Here is an 18,849-nt window from a genome sequence, read left to right as displayed (position 1 = left end):
CTCAATGGTACGCTCTACAGTAGCAATAGCTTCTTCTGTAGGCACCGTACGGCGTCTCTGAGGATGCGAGTTATCAATAAGAGTAAACGTGGTGCGAAACCGTTCCATGGTTAATCGAATTAACTGCTTTGATGGACGACTTTGTCGACGATAAAATGGACGTAGTGCGCGATACGTATTCCGCACTGAACCATTACTTTCGAAATAAAATTGCACTATTTGCAAGCGTTGTTCACGCGTGAGTCTATTCATGATGAATTGCCAAATCACTTTACAGCTGTTAAACCGGTCGCTATCTTGAACAGTGATGCCAACATAAAGTTCTACACCTCTAAAAATAACATCCTTTATTAGTAGAAAAGTCAATTTTGGCGCTTAATTTTATCCTGAACAAAAGAATAAAATCTTTAACAATTTTGAAATGAAAGACCAATTTTTAAGGGGATACGACCACAGCACAAACCGTAAGAGCAAGAGCAGTCATATTTTTGCACAGTATTCCAATGTGGGCCTAACCGCCCACTAAGATCCGACATGACCCCCCCAATGGCCCCAAAATCAATATTTTAAGCAAAGCAAGGAAATTATATGTACTTAATGCTTAACTTCTAAAGCGGTTGGAATTTCGAAATTTGAATTTTAAGTTTTTAACATTTTTTTAACAAATTTGTTCAGATTTTCTAAGTTATTGCGTCGCATTTTGCGGCAGCCAGCCGAGAGAGCGAACACAGAGAGCGGATGTCAAGAAAGCGACGGCCGAGAAAGCAACAGCCAAGAAAACTGATGGGTGGGAGGGGTAGTTCTGTAAGACAAGGGGAGGGGAAAGAGCCAATTTAAGGCAATTGGTCAAAAAGTTGTAACGGTAGTTCTTTTTTAGTTTTATTTGTTATTTTCACTTTTATTTTATATTGTTGGGTTAGCGTGGTTTTTTACAACGTGTTTGCTTCTCTGTCTGGTTGTAGTGTGACCGTTCTCCGATCCTCACATAATCCCTAGTTATTAGCAATATTAGTTTTACATATCATTGAAACAGCGGAATTGGTACATTACTTATAAATAATAGTTATCGGTACATACATCACTTAAGCCAAACAATACACTGCTTTCACACTTAAACCAAATCAATATACTGCTTACAGCTCGGCCATCCTGACAATAAGATCGTCCTCGATCGTGGGTTTCTAGTTTATATAAGTTAAATACTTAAATGTTCTAAGGTTTAGTTAAATAAATTAATAATTTGTATAGAATAAGTAAAGTTGTAAAATTTTTTGGTTAATAATTAAGGTATTAATTATTTAAATATATGTATAAAAAGATTACTTAACATTTATTAGGAGTTAATTTCACACTAATTACCCCAATCTGCCCATTTCCTTAACCGACACGCTTCTACAATTCCATCGTAGGGAATTAGACTAATATGACAATTTTCTATATCACTTATAACATATCTATCGTTTGGCAAAATTATTTTAACGACGTATGGTCCTTTGTACTTCGGTACAAATTTTTTATTCGTACCAATTGTGGTGTCAATGTTTCTCATTACAACAAAATCACCTTCTTCGAATTCTACACGGCTTTTGTGATTCTTCTGAAAATGTTCCTTGCTTCTTTTCTGACACTGTTATATTTTATCTGAAGAGTTCTTACGGACATTTCCTAAATCGCATTGTGGTCTAAAATTTCTATCATCAAAATATTCTGTTAATGCGTCAATATTGCAACCTCTCTGCTGAATTCCAAATAATAATACTGAGGGTACTTCCTTCGTTGTTGAATGCACTGAATTATTAATGGCATATTCAGCCCTAACCAGGAGTTTGCTCCAGTCCTCGTGCCTAATTGGTTCAGTTATCTTAGCTAACATTGCTTTAACTGTTCTATTTACTCTCTCCACTTGACCGTTCGCTTGAGGTGACGCAGTTGCTACTTTAACGTGTTCAATATTGTTTTCTAATAAAAATTTAGCAAACTCTAATGACGTAAAACATGTACCCCTATCACTTATGATTCTAAGTGGTCGACTGTAGTATTGAAAATATTTCAAAAAACACATGTTGACTTCTTTCGTACTCGTTGAGTTTACAGGAAACAATTTAACAAATTTGGTAAATCCGTCAATAATTACTAACAAATGTTTCTTTTTCGATATAACTGAGGGCAATGGTCCAAAATGGTCTACATGTATTGTATCAAAAGGGATTGGTCGCTTGGGTATATTATGCAGATTTGGTTTTTTGCATGTGTAGGTACTGTAAACATGATACAATCTAAACAATTTCCGATAAACACCTCTATTTTGGATTTCATGTTCGGAAACCAATAATGTCTCATTATTTCCATTTCAGCTGGTACATATAACAATTCAATATCATTCTCACATAATTTATAGACAATTCCATCGTTCAATATAAAATTTTTCACATTCCCAAGTTCTAATTGTTCTTTCAATTTTACTATAAGACTATCTCTATTTTGCGTTATCTGAAGCTGAAGATTGATGTCGTCACTGTCAATTACTGAAACTATTTGGTCTTTATTGTCACTTTCTTGGATATTCACAATAGGTTCATATTCAAAATTGTCATTTAAAGCTGAAGGGTATCTACTCAATGTATTAACATGATTCATATATTTTCCACTACGATGTTTAAGGGTATAATTATAGCTTGCTAATTCTAAAGCCCATCTGGCAATACTTGAGTTAAGCCGTCCCTTCCCTAGGCATAAAACTACTGCATTACAATCTGTTACTATGTTAAATGGAATTTCTTCTAGGTATATTCTGAATTTTCTTAATAAGTAAACTACAGCTAATGTTTCCAATCTAAAGCTTTCATATCTTACCTCTAGTTTTGTTGCTCTTTGTGAAAAATAAGCTATTGGATGGAACTTGTTATCATCCTGTTTTTGTAATAGGATTCCACCAAATCCTGTCGCAATGCAATTCCGTTTCTCGATTTGGATTGTACAGCGATAATATAGGAAATGAAATTAATTTCTCCCGAAGATATTCAAAAGTATTGATGCAATCCTCATTGATTTCGTACTTAACACCTACTTTTGTGAGCTATTGCAATAGTTTAGCTATTTTTGAATATGCCGGAATAAATCTCCTAAAGTAAGAAAATAATCCTAAAAATTTTGGCATTCCATGGCGATCTTTCGGAATCGGAAGATGTTTAATGTGTACCCTAAAAATTCAATGCTTTTGTAAGCGAATTGGCATTTATTTATTTTTATTTCCAATCGATATTCTGCCAAAATTCTTAATACTCTTCCTACCGTCGTAAAATGTTCTTTCAATGTCTTTGAACCTATAGCAATATCGTCTATGTAAACTACTACATTTCCTTCTCGAATCATAGGTTGGTTAAGTCCGAAAGGCATTCTTGTGTATTCATATTGACCGGGGGGTGTTACAAAAGCTGTATATTGTATAGAACTTTCTGCTACTTTTACTTGGTGGTATCCACTTTTCAAATCTAAAAGTGTAAAATATTGATTTCCCTCTAATCTCTCTAAACAGTCATCTATGAGGGGAAGCGGGTATCCATCACGAATAGCTATTTTATTAAGTTGTCTATAATCTACACACATACGTTTCTCCCCAGATTTCTTCTTAACAAGCACTATAGGGCGAATTGCTTTCTCTTATAAATCCTTTTTTTAATAACTCATCAATTTTAAAATCTACTTCTTTCTTTTCCTGATATGAAAGTCTTCTCGGAACAGAGCGTACCGGTTCTTCAGACTTAAGCCTTAGACTCATTTCATAACTATGTTGGATCGCTGGGATGTTGGATAAACATAAGTAATTCAATCTTATTATTTCACTGAGCTCACTCCGATCTCTATCACTCAACTTCGGGTCAATGTCAAAACTTTCATCATCCTTAAATACATCAATACTATATATATATGGTATGCTGTCATTACTATCGATTTCACTTTCTTCAAATAATACTTTAATATTTCTATTGCTTATCAATTGGTTACTGTCTCGATATGTTTCACTATTCTCTAAAATATTCAATGGGTAATACTCACTACTCTTTTCAATGGTTCACTGTTCGATATGTTTCACTATTCTCTAATATATTCAATGGTTCAATATTCACTACTCTTTTCAATGGTTCACTGTCAATGTTCAATCTGTTCAATGATTCACTATTCTTAAAAAAATTCAATTCTATAATTTCTTTTATTGTATCTTTATAAATCAATCAATCAATCAAATTTTTCCAGAAACTTACGGCTTAAGAGAACATTAGTTGCAACATAGTTGTTGGGAACAACAAAAAATGAGATTTCTTCTTCTATGTTTTGAAAAACGAGTCTAACAAATATTTTTCCGGATGTATTATTCTTAAATGCATTAACTCCACAGTAATCCGTCGGGAACAATACATTGCTAAAGTTTTTATAGGTAATGGCAGCGTGCTGAATTAAATTAATGGCGCTTCCCGTATCAAACATGGCAGAAAGAAGAGTTAAATTAGGCATCTGTTGGCAATCAGTGTAAAAATAAACTCCTACCTGGTTAATAATAGGAATAAACATATTGGGCTCCACTTCGTCATCCCCTATCGGCTGGTTGTTGGTTGCTCCCACCATTCTCGGATTACTTGCTGGCTTCTGTTGGCAATCCTTTAGCATATGCTGGAGGGATCCACATCGGAAGCAGGATCCCTTCTCGCGCTTCGATGCAGTGCATGACGAAGCGTAATGCCCATAAGCGGAACAATTGTAGCAGTGGATTGTGTTCCGATCTTTTCCAGTGGTTTCTGGGCGGTGCAAAAAATGTTGGGACTTCTTTTTTAGGTTTTCATATTTCCGTGCCAACTCGTTCAATTGTCCAATTGTTGTTGCCGTGTACAATAGAGCGATATTGGCTAAACGATGGACTGTCAATTTTTCGTCGATGATAGCACGCATAGCGATTTCCTCCATGAGGAGTATGTATCCCATAACGGAGTTTTTTCCGGGGTTGAAAATGGTGTCCTTTAACAGCAGTACAATATCAGCAGTTGAACTGCCACGACCGAATGTCTACGAAATTTTCCTTAAATTCGTCGTAAGTGTTCGGTCGATCGACACGCAGGAACAAGTCGGCATCTGTTCCAGATTTCATCAGCATTCGCACGCAACGTAATTGAAAAATTATACACTCATTAACATCTCTGCAGATTCTCTCAAAATCCAAAATCCACTTAAGCGCTTCCTCATTTTCAGTGGCAGAAAACGGGGTCATGAGTTGTTTCACCATTCGGATGTCATCTGTCGTCTTATTGTCGTTCTGCATTAACCCAGACAATATCTTCTTCTTCTTAGCTACCCGTATGGCGGCGTCAAGTAGTGCTTCTTCTTCTTCCAATTCGTCGATGTCTTCGCTAGCGGTCCCATGGCTTAATACATCAATTTTGGTGTCTTCTTCCTCGAAAGTGTTTTCCGGGATATCAGCCGCCTCTTGGCAACCGGCATCCAAAGCAATCTTGCGCAGTTGTCTTAATGTTGCACTTGTTGGGAACACAATTTCATTGGCTTGTAGCCACTCCGCAATTTTCGATTTGTCCATTTCAAAATGGCGTCGTACGCTAATGCGTACTTATTAGGAAAAAAAAAACTTGTGTGTTCCAAAATGTATATGTAGGCGGATGTTTAAAAGGTGTCTATCCCACTTCTGTAGTTGTAACCGTAGTTCTTATTTAGTTTTATTTGTTATTTTCACTTTTATTTTATATTTTTGGGTTAGCGTGGTTTTCACAACGTGTTCGCTTCTCTGTCTGGCTGTAGTGTGACCGTTCTCCGATCCTCACATAATCCCTAGTTCTTAGCAATATTAGTTTTACATATTATTGAAACAGCGGAATTGGTACATTACTTATAAATAATAGTTATAGGTACATACATCACTTAAGCCAAACAATACACGGCTTTCACACTTAAACCAAATCAATATATTGCTTACAAAGTAGTTGTTTTTTGGAATTTTTTTTTCATTTGGAAAATGATAACATGTTGTGAGGAGTCGTAAAACTCCCCACAAATCTCGAGGAAGGAGAGCCCCTAGCAACAGCGAAGGCAGCGAGAATGCGGCAGAATCCGAGGGCATCCAGGTCCACCGGTAAATACTGGACCTTGGACCCGGCTAAAGCAGAGAGACCGTGAAGTAACGGTACCGCGCTGGACCTTGGGCCCACGCCGCCAGAGGGCAATGAGGTCGAACGGTGAATCCGTGGACTTCGGACCAGCACAAAGAGGATGCACCGTGAACTAACGGGACATCTTGGACCTTGGACCCGATGCGTGCCGTGTGCAGAAGGGGAAATAACGGGACTACGCCGCAGCCTATAAAAGGTCGGCGCAGGCGCAGCTCGAGACAGAAAACCAAGATATGCGAGCGAAAGTACAAGTGCAACAAGTGAACCAGAGATCAAGAATACAAGTGCGAGGATTCAATCGAGTGCGTGGCCGTGAGAGTACCGTAGAAACCGAGTGCTCAACGCCCAGATCAAGATACCAGAGTCAAGACGCTAGGCCAAGGCTGAGACTGCAACGGTGAGATCTGCAGGACACAGAGATTGGAGTGGAGACGAGTGCAGGACAGGAGCAGGACAGGACAGGAGCAGAGTCGAGAGAAGGAAGAGCTACCGGCAGGGTAAGCGCGGATCAAGAGCTTGTGCCAGGCGTCGGGGTTACGGTGGACTGACGATATGGCTGAATCCTCGGATTTGACCTGTCGGGACATTTGTTTCTCAGGCTAGAGCCAGACAGACCCCAGGGAACACGACGGAACAGGTGATCCCAGGATCATTCTGGTCGGACCCGAAAGGAAGGTTGTGCACACTTTTGAGTCCTACAAGCCGGGTGGAACTGGAGAGACGCCGATTGAGAACAACGCCGCAAGAGTCCACAAGTAGCACGAAGGGATACGAGAGCAGCGACGCCGTCGAGAAACGCACGAAGTGAATCTTGAGCTGAGGAAGGCACGTCGCCGACCAGGCAAGCCGCAACAGCCAGCTGACGAAGAAACCAATTCCAACGAAAAGAAAGACATAATAAAGTTTTCCGATTTGTCCCAATCGGATATCACTGCATTCTCTTGGGTCACAAGCAGTCACGCAATACAAATTTACTTTCGAATTCAAACTTGCAGTTCCTAACTCCGCTTATTACATATTACAGTTGCACGAAGGGCGATAGTTACATTTCGTCGACAAAGCCGACGAGCGAGAGCCGGACCCATAGAATGCTCCCGCGAGGACGGATCGTCGTACTCACCGCACCCAAGTTACTCGTTACACGCTACAGTAATAATTCATTATTATTATTAAGAAAAGTGGCGCCCAGACGTGTGTAGCCTTTGTGAGTACAGTATTCGCTTATTAAGACTCACTGATAGTTAAATTCAAATTCTTTCCTTTATCTTTTACATATATTTCAACCTTTAACTTTTATTTCTAAACACAAATTCTTTATTTGACTTATAATTGATTGGATAACAGAGGTAGAAGTGCCAGTCTTTATTCTGGCCTCAATTGGAAGTCAGGGATGGAAGTTTCCTTTACTTACGCTGTGATGTTGGCTAAAGCGTAGTCCAATGAAAATGCAGAAACCATTCAACTTCGGTTGATCTTCTGGCTCGCACTGGCTTACCACGTAAATGCCCTAACCACTCTTCGGTAAATAAATGTTTTCGTTAATACAGACGTTACGGAATACAGACGATATACGGAATATTAAATTCCAGTGTCCTATCCACGAATGATTACCACGGCTCCACGACTCCTGTCCAGTGTGTAAAGTTTCCTGCAGGCCAGTAGTCGAAAACGAACTCAGTCTCAATCTCAAGGCTACAACAAGAAATTAGCGATAATAACCCAGGTCCATCAGGAAACGCTCAGAGCAGTATTACTGTTCAAGCTGCGTCAATTAACGCAATTACGATGGCCTCCGTGGAGCGAAGACTATTCTTACTTCTTTCAGAGAAAATTAACGACTTTATAAAAAATTCAATAGAAGAATGTGTACAGAGATTGATCAGAACTCCGCCAGATTCCGCTGTTAGCGGTGAAGAAAGATCAGCAACTCCTCCACCAGTAGACGTGGCTAATAACGAGCCAACTTCTGCTGTCGAACAGATTAAAAACAGACATCGGCTCATGCCTAACAAAGGTTCCCCAGGTTTTCACCGAAGTAACATGTCTGATCTCCTAACTAGACCCGACAAGGTCGTCCATTTTTTAAACGGATGGAAGATGAAATATTCGTGATCAGGTGTTTCGGTAGACAACTTCATTTATAGAGTTGAGGAGCTAACGCATCAAACCTTAGATGGAAATTTCTCGGTCCTTTGCAGGAACGCTAGAGTTCTCTTTGAGGGAAAAGCCAACGAATTTTATTGGCGTTACCATAAATCGGCAACCGAAGTCCGCTGGGATTTGTTATGTTCTGCCTAGCGAAACCTTTGATAGCTTTTACGATAGTCGATAGCCTTTTAGTCGATCAACCCGAACTACCATGGAGCTCGCGAAAACTTGTCCGAGTTCTCAAGAATAATCTAAGGCCTAAAATACGACTGAATGTCGATATCTTAACAGTCTTAGAGCTAAGAGAAACCTGTCGTCGACGCGAAGCTTTTCTCAAAGACGTCAAACGCGCGCACGGGTATAGTAAAGGTAACCCATTTAGACGCGAAATCTCAGGACTGATTCCAGAATCTGATTCACATAATGGTTCTGAATCGGAGAACGAGCTAGAATTAGACGCGTTTACCCTAAAATACTGGAATTGCCGCAAAGATGGCAACATTTACCAGGATTGTTTACCCGATAAGCGACTTTTTGTTACGGTTGTGGAGCAGATAACACTTACAAATGGAATTGCATATAGTGTGCAAAAAACTCCAAGTCCGGCGCTTCGAGGTTGCCGTACAAACCGAAAACTTTGAATGCCTTTCGCAATCAGTCAACAATGACCGATTAGATGTGGATGCACCACTCAGTGCGTCACAAATTATCCCTGACGCACAGTGGGGCGAAAAAGCCAAAAGTCTGCCTTAAATCAGCGGAGCCTTATAGCAATTATCTTTTGATGAGGTATTGTTAAAGGCAAATAAATATGTAAATTTGTAAGCCATTGTATTTAAAAGAATTAAGTTAAAAAGCCGTTGAAGTATTTCAAAATACCTTTTAAACGAGGTATAGCACATGTCTGTAGCTTTAGTAGTGTATAACTTACAAACTAACGAAATTTAGCTATTTTTAGCTAAAGCAGCGGGTTTTTCCAAAAGTCGTAAAACAAAAGTTTCCAGTTTGGAATTCCTTAAAACAATTGAAATGATTCCATGACCCTAAAATACACTTTGGATACGCACCCACAAAATTTAATGCTCAGGAAGCGTTAGTTATTCTGAGCTGTAAAAAGTGCCTATTTTCGATTTAAAATAACTTTTGAACCTGATTTTTTACAATAACACGCCATACACCAAAACTTGGGGAATCTCAAGGGCTAAACAAGAAAAAGTTTTAAAGAAAATCGTTAGAGCCGTTTTTGAAAAATTAAGAAAAAAACTAAAAAAATCATTTAAAAAAATTTTTGTTTTGCCATAATTTTTAAAATGTTGTATTTAGACAAATTACGTTCAGAAGGCGTTTATAGTATTTCAAAAAACCGTTACAACAAGTGCAAGTCTGTAGCTTTAGTAGTACAGAAGTTACGGCCTTTCAAAATTTCGCTATTTATAGCTGTTTTTCCGTAAAACTCCCCACAAATCTCGAGGGAGGAGAGCCCCTAGCAACAGCGAAGGCAGCGAGAATGCGGCAGAATCCGAGGGCATCCAGGTCCACCGGTAAATAGTGGACCTTGAACCCAGCCAAAGCGGAGAGACCGCAAAATAACGGTACCGCGCTGGACCTTGGGCCCACGCCGCCAGAGGGCAATGAGGTCGAACGGTGAATCCGTGGACTTCGGACCAGCACAAAGAGGATGCACCGTGAACTAACGGGACATCTTGGACCTTGGACCCGATTCGTGCCGTGTGCAGAAGGGGAAATAACGGGACTACGCCGCAGCCTATAAAAGGTCGGCGCAGGCGCAGCTCGAGACAGAAAACCAAGATATGCGAGCGAAAGTACAAGTGCAACAAGTGAACCAGAGATCAAGAATACAAGTGCGAGGATTCAATCGAGTGCGTGGCCGTGAGAGTACCGTAGAAACCGAGTGCTCAACGCCCAGATCAAGATACCAGAGTCAAGACGCTAGGCCAAGGCTGAGACTGCAACGGTGAGATCTGCAGGACACAGAGATTGGAGTGGAGACGAGTGCAGGACAGGAGCAGGACAGGACAGGAGCAGAGTCGAGAGAAGGAAGAGCTACCGGCAGGGTAAGCGCGGATCAAGAGCTTGTGCCAGGCGTCGGGGTTACGGTGGACTGACGATATGGCTGAATCCTCGGATTTGACCTGTCGGGACATTTGTTTCTCAGGCTAGAGCCAGACAGACCCCAGGGAACACGACGGAACAGGTGATCCAAGGATCATTCTGGTTGGACCCAAAAGGAAGGTTGTACAGACTTTTGAGTCCTACAAGCCGGGTGGAACTGGAGAGACGCAGTTGGAGAACGACGCCGCAGGAGTCCACGAGCAGCACAAAGGGATACAAGAGCAGCGTCGCCGTCGAGGAGCGCTGCCGAAAAACGCACGAAGTGAATCTTGAGCCGGGGGAGGCACGTCGCCGACCTGGCGAGCCGCAGCAGCCAGATGACGAAGAATTCCAGCGAAAAGAAAAACTTAATAAAGTTTTCCGATTTGTCCCATTCAGATATCTCTGCATTTTCTTGGGTCACAAGCAGTCACGCAATACAAATTTGGTGGGACGAACACACAATATCTCTGAGCTAGTCGCGGCGTTTACGTAGCGATCCAACAGTAGAAAACAGTTCGTTAAAATGTTTAATGTTTTAACATTTTTTGAAAATTCTAAAAAAAAAAACATTTATTAGGGGCTTCGAAAGGGACACATTTTACATTTAGTGGCGACGTTTTAGTTCGCAACGGGTAATGAGGCCGTTGAAATAATACTTGTATTGCTCTTATTTGTTTATGGCACCTAATTTGTCGCAAAAGGTTAAAAAATTCAACCAAAAAGCATACAATTTTTTTTTACAATTGATCTCATATCACAGTAGAATGAATGAATGAGCAAAATTGTACTTTATAGATTCAATTTTGCTCAATGCTCATCGGTCCATTACTTGCTCATTGGAGCTGATATATGTATGTCTTGCTCGCAAGAATTGCTCTAATAAATGAGCCGAACAAAGTCGTGGAGTAACCGCATAATGCGAACATTGTTCGGTTCATTCATTAGAGCATTCATTAGAGGCTTAGAAATGGACAAATATATATGGGCCATTCTCAGCTGTCGCACACAACGTTCGTACGCTTTGCAGGTTAAAATAAACCATCTTCCAGTACTTCTTTTCTTTTGGAACTAGGCTCAATTTAAAGGTCTTGATTAGCACTAAAATATGTGCTAGGGCTGACTTTAGTACTTTTTTGTTTTTAAGATATATAAAAAAACAAAGACTTTCGCACGCGATACCAATAGAAGTGACTTTTTTGCATACCGCTTAACTTTTGATTGTAACGAAACGTGAAGGAATTGTCGCAAGGGACAATTTTTTCCGTCATTTTCTAAATTGGTTTTTCTGTAACCTTAAAACCAAAAAAAAACGTTTAAGAGCCACTTTAAAAAATACCAAAAAATGACAGGGATTTTAAAAAATTTGTATTTGTGTTGGTAAGACGGTAAAAAAATTTCGGTTTACGTTAATTTTTAAAATTTGTTAAAAAAAAATTGCTAACATGTACAAGAAAAGTGAAATAATATCTAAGAGCAGATGCCAATTTTAGCTTTAACGGGGGTCCAGCTTCTTTATTTTTGAACACTTTGCAGCCAGGATTTTTACTTGACTTGTCCCATAAATTCAATTTTTAAGATTAATAAAAGCCACTTATATTGTTTTTTTACTTAAAAACTTTTTTTTTATGTTTATAAGTTGCTTGATTTAAGCCATTTTTTTGAAGAAACGTGCAAAAAGTTGCTAAAATTATTAGTTTTGCGATATTAAGGATACATTTGGTAATAGCTTTGTGTTTTTACCTTTTTGCAACTTTGTGCCATTTATAAGTTGTACACCACGGAACACAAACAAACTTGTTAGTTTTAAACTAAAAAGATACACATTTAAAACAGTTTACAGTTGGACAACAAGCCATATTAATCAAAACATGTAATCTAAGATCAGTGTTGGGACATACCTAGATACTTTTACCTAGGTACGTACCTAGGTACAATTTAGTGGTACCTTTTACCTTACCTAGGTATAAAAATAATTGAGTACCTTTTACCTTACCTAGATACAGATTTGTATATACCTTTGGAATTATTAAGGTACTTACATAGGTATTAAACATTGATCTGATTTAAAATAGCCAAATCTGACTGCGACACTGTAGTATCGTTTCATTGTATCGTTTCGTTTCGAAATTGTAATAGTCGGACGCAGCATTAAAAGTCATTGGAATTCAGCCGTTCTATTGTTTGTTTTGTGAAGTTAAAACTAATCGCAGTTTTATTTTATATAATTTTGTGCACGTATGTATGTTTCCATCACTACATCAATTTATTTATGAAACCAAAGTGTATTTGGCGCGCAAAAATGCCGTATGTAAGTAAACAAACGGCATATACATATGCACAATATATAGTCAATGTTTCTACATACGGAATTTTTGCGCGCCAAATATGTACATGAGGGTTTCATAAATACATTAATGAAGTGATACGTGCATACAATTATTCATGCCGCGTGTTTTAAAAATATATGCACAAAATTAAAACATTTAAATTTAAATGAAATGAAAAGATATTGTTTGATTAAGACGACTAATAACTGAAAACTAGTCTTATTTTAAGTTTAAATGATTACATTGAACAAAACAAAATAATTATAAAAATAAAAAATACCTTATAAATACCTTTTACCTTTACCTAGGTACTGGGAAATTTAAGTACCTTTACCTTACCTAGGTATTTATTTTTGCCCAATACCTTTTACCTTACCTAGGTAAAAAAACACAGTACCTTTCCCAACACTGTCTAAGATACATGATCAGAAATAATACCATTTTGTTGCTCCACAAAATAAGCACTGAAAGTTTGCAAAGATTTTTCACTAATTTACGCACACAACAAAGTCAATCGAACAGCTGATTTTGTTCGTTTATCAACAATATAATGTTGTTAGTAAAAAATCTTAGATAACTGTTCTTGGCTAATTAGGGTATGTAAATTCACAAAACATATTTCATTGATGATGTGATGCAGCCAGCCAACACAAATTAAATGTAGCGTTTAATTGCCCGTTATGTATTCAATGTTAAGAGATATGACCATGTTACGTGTTATTCAAAGAGGATTTTTGATATAAGTTTGACGAATTGGATAAAACTCAAAGCTTTGTCACTCCTCCAAAAAATGGTTTATACGGAACAACCTGATTATATATATGACATAATAAATCTATCTACTTCCCAACGCACCAAAAATATAATTCCTATTAAAACAACTCTGCCTTGCTCTGACAAGCACTTCTACACTAACACTATTCGGCTTTGGAATCAACTTCCGCATGAAATCAAATCAATAAGCAATGCACATAGATTTACCATAAAAATAAGGGAACACTTTGCAAACACACAGTAAAATAATAGTAATATTACATACAATTAAATAATGTTAATATTAAGAAATGACATACATTTTAGTAAAACTGTTTGAAACCCATTGTGACTAGCGCGCTAAGATAATAGTAGAAATACTGTAGCGTTAGGAATTGATCAATAAAAAATATATAAATATATACTGCAGCACGTGGATAGATCCTTCAATAAAAATACACTGAAAGTCGTGTTGACAATGTACTTACAGTAATATTAGCAAGAAGTCCCGTAATTTGTTCATGAGGTAATTTCTTCTAAAAACGTGGTTTGCAAATTAGCAAACTTTCAGTAGTGCCAGAGCGAAGATGGGTGGAAAATAAAATCAGATAAATATATGCTTGTATAAATGGGATCTTAATCAAAAGTTTTTGGTACTTGACGATTTTTTTGGATGACCCGTTTGAGAGTGACACCGTTTTTGCTTCAGGTGTACCTTGTAGGGTATTGTGACAAACTTTTTGTACGGAATGGTGACGAACTTTTTTTATTCAAGAATTTGAATTGCGATCGTTGATTTTATGTAAAACAAGAAAGGAAACTAGCTTCGGCAAGCCGAAGCTTATTAGCCTTTGCAGATCATTCTATTAATTTACAAATCGCAAAAATGTTAAATTTCTAATTATTTCACCTTAATTTTTCGATCGTTTCTATGGCAGCTATATTATATAGTAGTTCGATCTTTTTAAAATTAAAATCGCAATTTAGAAATATTTAAAATTAGTCAAAACCCAGAGTAGACGAAAATGTAAAAAAAATCAACAAAGATATAATTTTTTTCTAATAATTTCTATTTAATTTTTCGATTGTTCCTATGACAGCTATATGATGTAGTGATCCGATTTTTTAAATTCTTTATTCGAAATTCAGAAATATATAAAAAATAATATTCCCATGAGTAGAAGGTAGTATTTCAGAAAACACCGAAGCCAGAATTTTTGTAACGTTTCCTTCCTATGGTAGCTATAAGATATAGTTGTCCGATCCGGTCGGTTCCGACATATATACTACCTGCAATAGAAAGAAGACTTTTGGGAAAGTTTTATGCCGATAGCTCAAAAACTGAGAGACTACAGTGGCTCACAGCTTATTTCAACCAGTCTACACCAAAAACTTTAACAGCCCATAAAAACTAAACAAAAAATGTTATCAAAATAATTTAAACGCAGAATACATCTATGATGATACACATTAGTGTATAATAATGTTATGATTTTTTAAATATTTTACAAATATTTTTTATGAATTAATTACAAAAAAAGCCCAAAAAAAAAGGCCACAGCTTATTTCAACCAGTTAACAAAAAAATCGAATAAATTAACATAGTGGCCAATAACTTTTTTTTTTTAATTTGGCATGACTACCCTTTTGTTTACTAACAATTTAAAGTGAACTTTACATGGATACAATGCCTTTTGTTGTTGTTTTCAAGTAAAAACTACTCCCGACCCTTGGAAAGGACTTTTTGCATAGTTTCGTCTAAAAATATTGTGTTTTCTAACATTTTTTCGTTAAGTGGACTTCCAATATTGTTTTGTGGTAATGTTAAGACACATTTAATTCATAATCATTAGCTTTCGACAGCTCTGGATGAGCTGAATCTGCGAAAAAATATGCACTTCCCATGGGTAATTTCTTTAGTTAAATCAAAAATTAATTTATATTTCAAAATCCATTCAGTTTTTAATTCATTTATCCTTTTGAATGTGAAGATGAACTCAAATCTTAATCGCGGAGTAAAAAAAAAAAATTATGGAAGGACCTGTTTGACACTTATAGGCCCAAAACAATTAGCGTTCGCCGTTAGACTTTAAAATAGCAATTTGACTTCCCAATTTAGGCTCGTCATTGGGATTTTCTCCGCTTAGATATATTTTTCCGACTCAAATGTATCATTTCTTTCAAATACATTTTTTCAAACATACTAAGGACACTAATAAGTGAGTTTCTCGTGTGTATCCAAATGAGCCCTAAGCCTAGCGGCGAACGCTAATTGTTTTGGGCCTATAAGTGTCAAACAGGTCCTTCCATAATTTTTTTTTTTTACTCCGCGATTAAGATTTGAGTTCATCTTCACATTCAAAAGGATAAATGAATTAAAAACTGAAAGGATTTTGAAATATAAATTAATTTTTGATTTAACTAAAGAAATTACCCATGGGAAGTGCATATTTTTTCGCAGATTCAGCTCATCCAGAGCTGTCGAAAGCTAATGATTATGAATTAAATGTGTCTTAACATTACCACAAAACAATATTGGAAGTCCACTTAACGAAAAAAATGTTAGAAAACACAATATTTTTAGACGAAACTATGCAAAAAGTCCTTTCCAAGGGTCGGGAGTAGTTTTTACTTGAAAACAACAACAAAAGGCATTGTATCCATGTAAAGTTCACTTTAAATTGTTGGTAAACAAAAGGGTAGTCATGCCAAATTAAAAAAAAAAAGTTATTGGCCACTATGTTAATTTATTCGATTTTTTTGTTAACTGGTTGAAATAAGCTGTGGCCTTTTTTTTTGGGCTTTTTTTGTAATTAATTCATAAAAAATATTTGTAAAATATTTAAAAAATCATAACGTTATTATACACTAATGTGTATCATCATAGATGTATTCTGCGTTTAAATTATTTTGATAACATTTTTTGTTTAGTTTTTATGGGCTGTTAAAGTTTTTGGTGTAGACTGGTTGAAATAAGCTGTGAGCCACTGTAGTTTGCGTAGAAACAGACAGACGGACAGACAGACAGACGGACAGACAGACAGACGAACAGACGGACATGGCTAGATAGTCTAGTGATTCTGATCATGCTGACCAATTCTTTTTCATTAAGTTTGGCTATTATCTTATTACTTCTTTCTTTTCCGTATCCGAAATAACATTTAAGTGAATTAAATTTTTTTTTTCTGTAAAAAGGATGGTTTAGGATGGATGGGATGGGATTTTGCTACGTTGGAATTTCGAATCGAACTTTTACAGAAATATGCTCAGTAGATGTAAGCAACTTTCTGCTTTTACACTTTTAAAAAATATTTATTTTTGGGGAAATTACATTAAACAAGAGAGAACGCAATAGTCGGGTTCGTGTCCCGACTATCTAATACCCGTCACTCGGCTAAAGGAAGTGCGAGGGAGATGGATATATATATTTTTGATTACGTATAACTGTATAATAAATGGTCCGATTTGAAAAATGTCTTCTACATTTCGATAGGTATAAATATACACAACCAAATTTCATTTATACTTCTCGAAAATCTTTAAAGGTGTGGGCGCCAGACACATTTTAAAATGCGTAGGAATTTCAAGAATATGTTTGGAAAATCTCAACCTTTTAGCTTTTGTAGTTTCCGAGATCTCAGCGTTCATACAGACGGACAGACAGACAGACGGACATGGCTATATCGACTCGGCTAGTGACCCTGATCAAGAATATATATACTTTATGGGGTCGGAAACGGTTCCTTTTGCACGAATGCAATATACACTATTACTCTACGAGTAACGGGTATAAAAACAAATCGTTTGTCACCTTACACTACAACTTTTGAAAGTGCAAAAAAAGAATGGTTCAAGCCAAACGCTGTAGGACTTAGCTCCGTTTTCATTTTAAATCGAACTTTTACAGAAATATGCCCAGTAGATGTACACAAATTTCTGCTTTAACACTTTTAAAAAATATTGCTATTTGGAAAAGTTGTATTAAAAAAAGGAATCGTTCGTCATCTTCAGTCTCGATCATGCTTTCGTGGAGTGCAGACGCGTTTTTTATCGCTGCGAAATTCTTTGTGAAGAGTCTATGGACAAGTCCACATACGTGGCAAATCAATTTGTTCTTGTAAACCAGGCAGATAAAACTGTAGTGACAGTGCTCAGACGCTCCGTTAGCTGTGTTTTTCGCAAAAGCAAGTGAAACAGAAACTGAAAGGCAACCGTTGCAATTTGTTGTTGATGCAAATTACCGCTAATTCGAATCCAAATTCGAATTCATAAATATATAAATTTATTCAAAATAAAATAAAATATAGACTTTCACAACTGGGAATCGAACCCAGTACCTTCCGGCTGCAAGGCTTGTACCTTGCCCACTAGGCCACGTCTGCCTACGTGGAACCTGCACAAAAGTGCACTTTGTCCAGGAAGTCGGTAAAGCAGTGCAAAGCAGTGCATAGCTTCCATCATGTCGGATTCCGAAGACTTTGATATCCGAGCAAAGGTGTCTCATTCTCATAAAAATATGATGAATGCACTCAACGCTTCACTAACCAGATTTAATCAACATTATAATGCCAGAACGTCTAACCCTCAACCATTACTACCTCAGGACGCAGAACCTGAGCTAGAAGCTCTCGTCGGCGGCGATGAAGACTGGTGGACTCCGCGTAGTAGCAAACGCCGTCCAGAGTCTAGGGGTCCCAATTCGGCAAGTAAAATCGTCAGAAATTCGAACAGCCCCAAAACGATTCAATCCACCAACCGTTTTTCGGAACTTTCTGACATGGATACAACCGACGAACCTAACGACGCGGATGTCTGTCTGTCGAGGACCAACCCTGACCAGGCTAGTACCAGTACTGGCATAAGCCATGTTAATCTCAACTGCAACAACCAAAGCGATCTCACTAACAGTAACATTAACAATAATTTAAACAATAGCAACGTCAACATAACCAATAACCCACCAGACCACAAGCCACCTCCAATTGTAATTAATAATTGCGAGAATATAAACGGACTTATCCGGTCTACAGATAAGATCGTTCATCCTTCCAAATACTCTCTAAAATGCCTCCCAAACAATTCAGTTTCGATCCTTGCTGCTGATCCAGACACGTATAGAGCTATAACCAAAGCTCTAATTGCAAAGAAGGTCCCGTTCCACTCCTGGCAGCTCAAAGAGGAAAGATCCTATCGTGTGGTTATTCGAGGTGTTCATCACTCCATTCCGGATGAATATATAAAGGAAAGTCTAATGCCCTCTGCTCATTATGGACGCGTCGCGTTTGCATCCATTTACCGTTTAACGCGCCCAAATCCCATACAAAACTTGTAGGCGA

At 37.5% G+C, this 18,849-nt stretch overlaps 2 protein-coding genes across 3 annotated transcripts in view; one reads left to right on the top strand and one right to left on the bottom strand.

The window, feature by feature from the left end:
• The window catches only part of TpnC4 (Troponin C TpnC4), a 140,091-nt gene that overhangs the window by 21,913 nt on the left and 99,329 nt on the right, over window positions 1-18,849 (top strand). The window lies entirely within an intron of this gene.
• On the bottom strand, window positions 4,271-5,787 carry LOC138912469 (uncharacterized). The gene is made up of 2 exons (XM_070213370.1): window positions 4,546-5,787; window positions 4,271-4,468 (listed from the first exon to the last, which is right to left on the bottom strand). Exon 1 carries the CDS (start codon window positions 5,582-5,584, stop codon window positions 5,030-5,032), a length of 555 nt encoding a protein of 184 aa, XP_070069471.1. The 5' UTR covers window positions 5,585-5,787; the 3' UTR covers window positions 4,271-4,468; window positions 4,546-5,029.

This window comes from Drosophila takahashii, chromosome 2R (genome assembly GCF_030179915.1).
Source record: "Drosophila takahashii strain IR98-3 E-12201 chromosome 2R, DtakHiC1v2, whole genome shotgun sequence".
Taxonomy (NCBI): Eukaryota; Metazoa; Arthropoda; class Insecta; order Diptera; family Drosophilidae; genus Drosophila; species Drosophila takahashii.
Note: the sequence above shows the minus strand (reverse complement) of the source record. Positions and strands in the feature narration are given on the sequence as shown.